Genomic DNA, 1,843 nt, shown 5'->3' with positions numbered 1-1,843 from the left:
CAATACCACAAGAAATCAAAAGGAAAAAAAGGATTTTGATCTTCTGCTGTGTTGAAAACACAGCACCAAGTGTGCATTTTTTGCACAAGATGATCACATAATCATCTTGTTTAATCTGACAGATTTTAAAATATATTTCATATGGTGTGATGTCCACAAGATGATCACGTGATTATTTCGTGTAAAAAAATGTACAACACCAAATGATGTGTTTTCGATATAATAGAGGATTCAAATCCGAAAAAAGACTCAAATCTTATCCAACGATCGACATAACCTGACTTGAAATTGAATGGAAACAATTAATTAATTTATGTTTATAAAATATTCTATGCCTTTTTGGGAAGAGCCATGGATGAGAACACTGATAAAATGGCAGTAAACAAGAATCCCAGAGTACAAAGTGCAGCAGCAGCATTGACAGTGTTGGCAAATCCAGAGATACCTAATAAATCTACCAGGTCTTTCAAATCTAGGGTTAATCCAAAACTTGCTGCTGCTCCGGTGATTAATATGTAAGATACAATCTGCTCAAGAATAAAATAATTAAGGACAAAAGTTGAATACATGCATGCATGTAGGAAGTGATTATGAAATTTTCTTGAAAACATAATTTGCCATTATTTGTGTGGCTAATTTTACCTTGTCACCGTAGAAATCGACGTAAACGAAGCCATCGCCACCGAAGCGGCTTCCGCTGCTGATTAGGATGACCGTTAAGGTGGTTTGCAGGAGAGTGTAGGCAATGCCAATCACTATAGCCGCACACATATATCTGCATTTGATCATATCATCTTATAATTTGTTCTGTAAAATTTAGAGAAAATGTAAAATATATCAAATCAATAACTTACTTGAACGCCTGGACGTCCTTGAATTTAACTTTCGCGTGGCCGTAATCAGAAAGTGAAGCCGTGCCGTTGGCGGTGATGAGGAGGATCAACGATACGAGCAGGCAAATAAGCGTGAGGACTCTCAAGATTAGAAGAACAAATGGAGAAACAACTTGGGAAGGGGGTGGAGCCATTACTTCGATGAACACAAAAATATTTTACTTGGAATTATTGAATTTGCTTGATATTTGGTTAATTTATAGAGATGTTTTGGGAAATGTAAATCGATTAATTAAAGATTGACTTGTGAAGTCAATGAGCTACATGGGTGGCGTTTAATTGTTGATTACTTAACGTGCATGCAATTATCACATGGAGCGTTTACTTTTATTCATTATTTTTTTGAAAAAATTGGAGTCTCTTTGGCTGTCATATTTTAGAAATTTGGAATTTTTTTTATTTTATTTTGAAATTATTTGGATAAAATAAATTATTGTACAAAGAAGACATTTGAGAGAGAATAAAAACAAATTAATATGAAGGGAGAAAGCAAAACATTAGAGATTGTTTAAGTGGTTTTAAGTTTATATTATCTTAAAAATTAGCTAAAATTTCCTTATTATTATTATTATTATTATTATTATTGATACTCACGGGAAATTTAGAGTCTGATTCCAGCAAATGTCACTAGTCAAGATGCAGGTTTCGAAATTGTTTTGAGCCTGAAATCACGAATAAGACCGTTGGAAGATGCCCAGGAGGGTGTCCCGACGTATCCCCTCCGATGCTCAAGTCAGAAACTGGGAATATAAGTGGAGAGCAGCTAAAGGTGCTGCTGAAAAATAATATAGTGAATGAATGAACTGAACACTCAAACTTAGTATTTATAGGAGGGTACTTGACCCCGTGATGGGCCTGTCATCCATTTGGGCTAAGGATGTGCCAGGGATAATGGGCCCATCCATGAGGTATCACCACGAAAAATTTAGGGTCCGATTCCAGCAAGTGTC

At 35.5% G+C, this 1,843-nt stretch overlaps 1 protein-coding gene across 1 annotated transcript; it reads right to left on the bottom strand.

Moving 5' to 3' along the window:
• Positions 1-233: 233 nt before the first annotated feature.
• On the bottom strand, positions 234-1,049 carry LOC142524910 (CASP-like protein PIMP1). The gene is made up of 3 exons (XM_075629065.1): positions 855-1,049; positions 643-775; positions 234-527 (listed from the first exon to the last, which is right to left on the bottom strand). Exons 1-3 carry the CDS (start codon positions 1,025-1,027, stop codon positions 330-332), a joined length of 504 nt encoding a protein of 167 aa, XP_075485180.1. The 5' UTR covers positions 1,028-1,049; the 3' UTR covers positions 234-329.
• Between the last annotated feature and the right edge of the window lie 794 nt (positions 1,050-1,843).

Source organism: Primulina tabacum, chromosome 14, assembly GCF_025594145.1.
Source record: "Primulina tabacum isolate GXHZ01 chromosome 14, ASM2559414v2, whole genome shotgun sequence".
Taxonomy (NCBI): Eukaryota; Viridiplantae; Streptophyta; class Magnoliopsida; order Lamiales; family Gesneriaceae; genus Primulina; species Primulina tabacum.
Note: the sequence above shows the minus strand (reverse complement) of the source record. Positions and strands in the feature narration are given on the sequence as shown.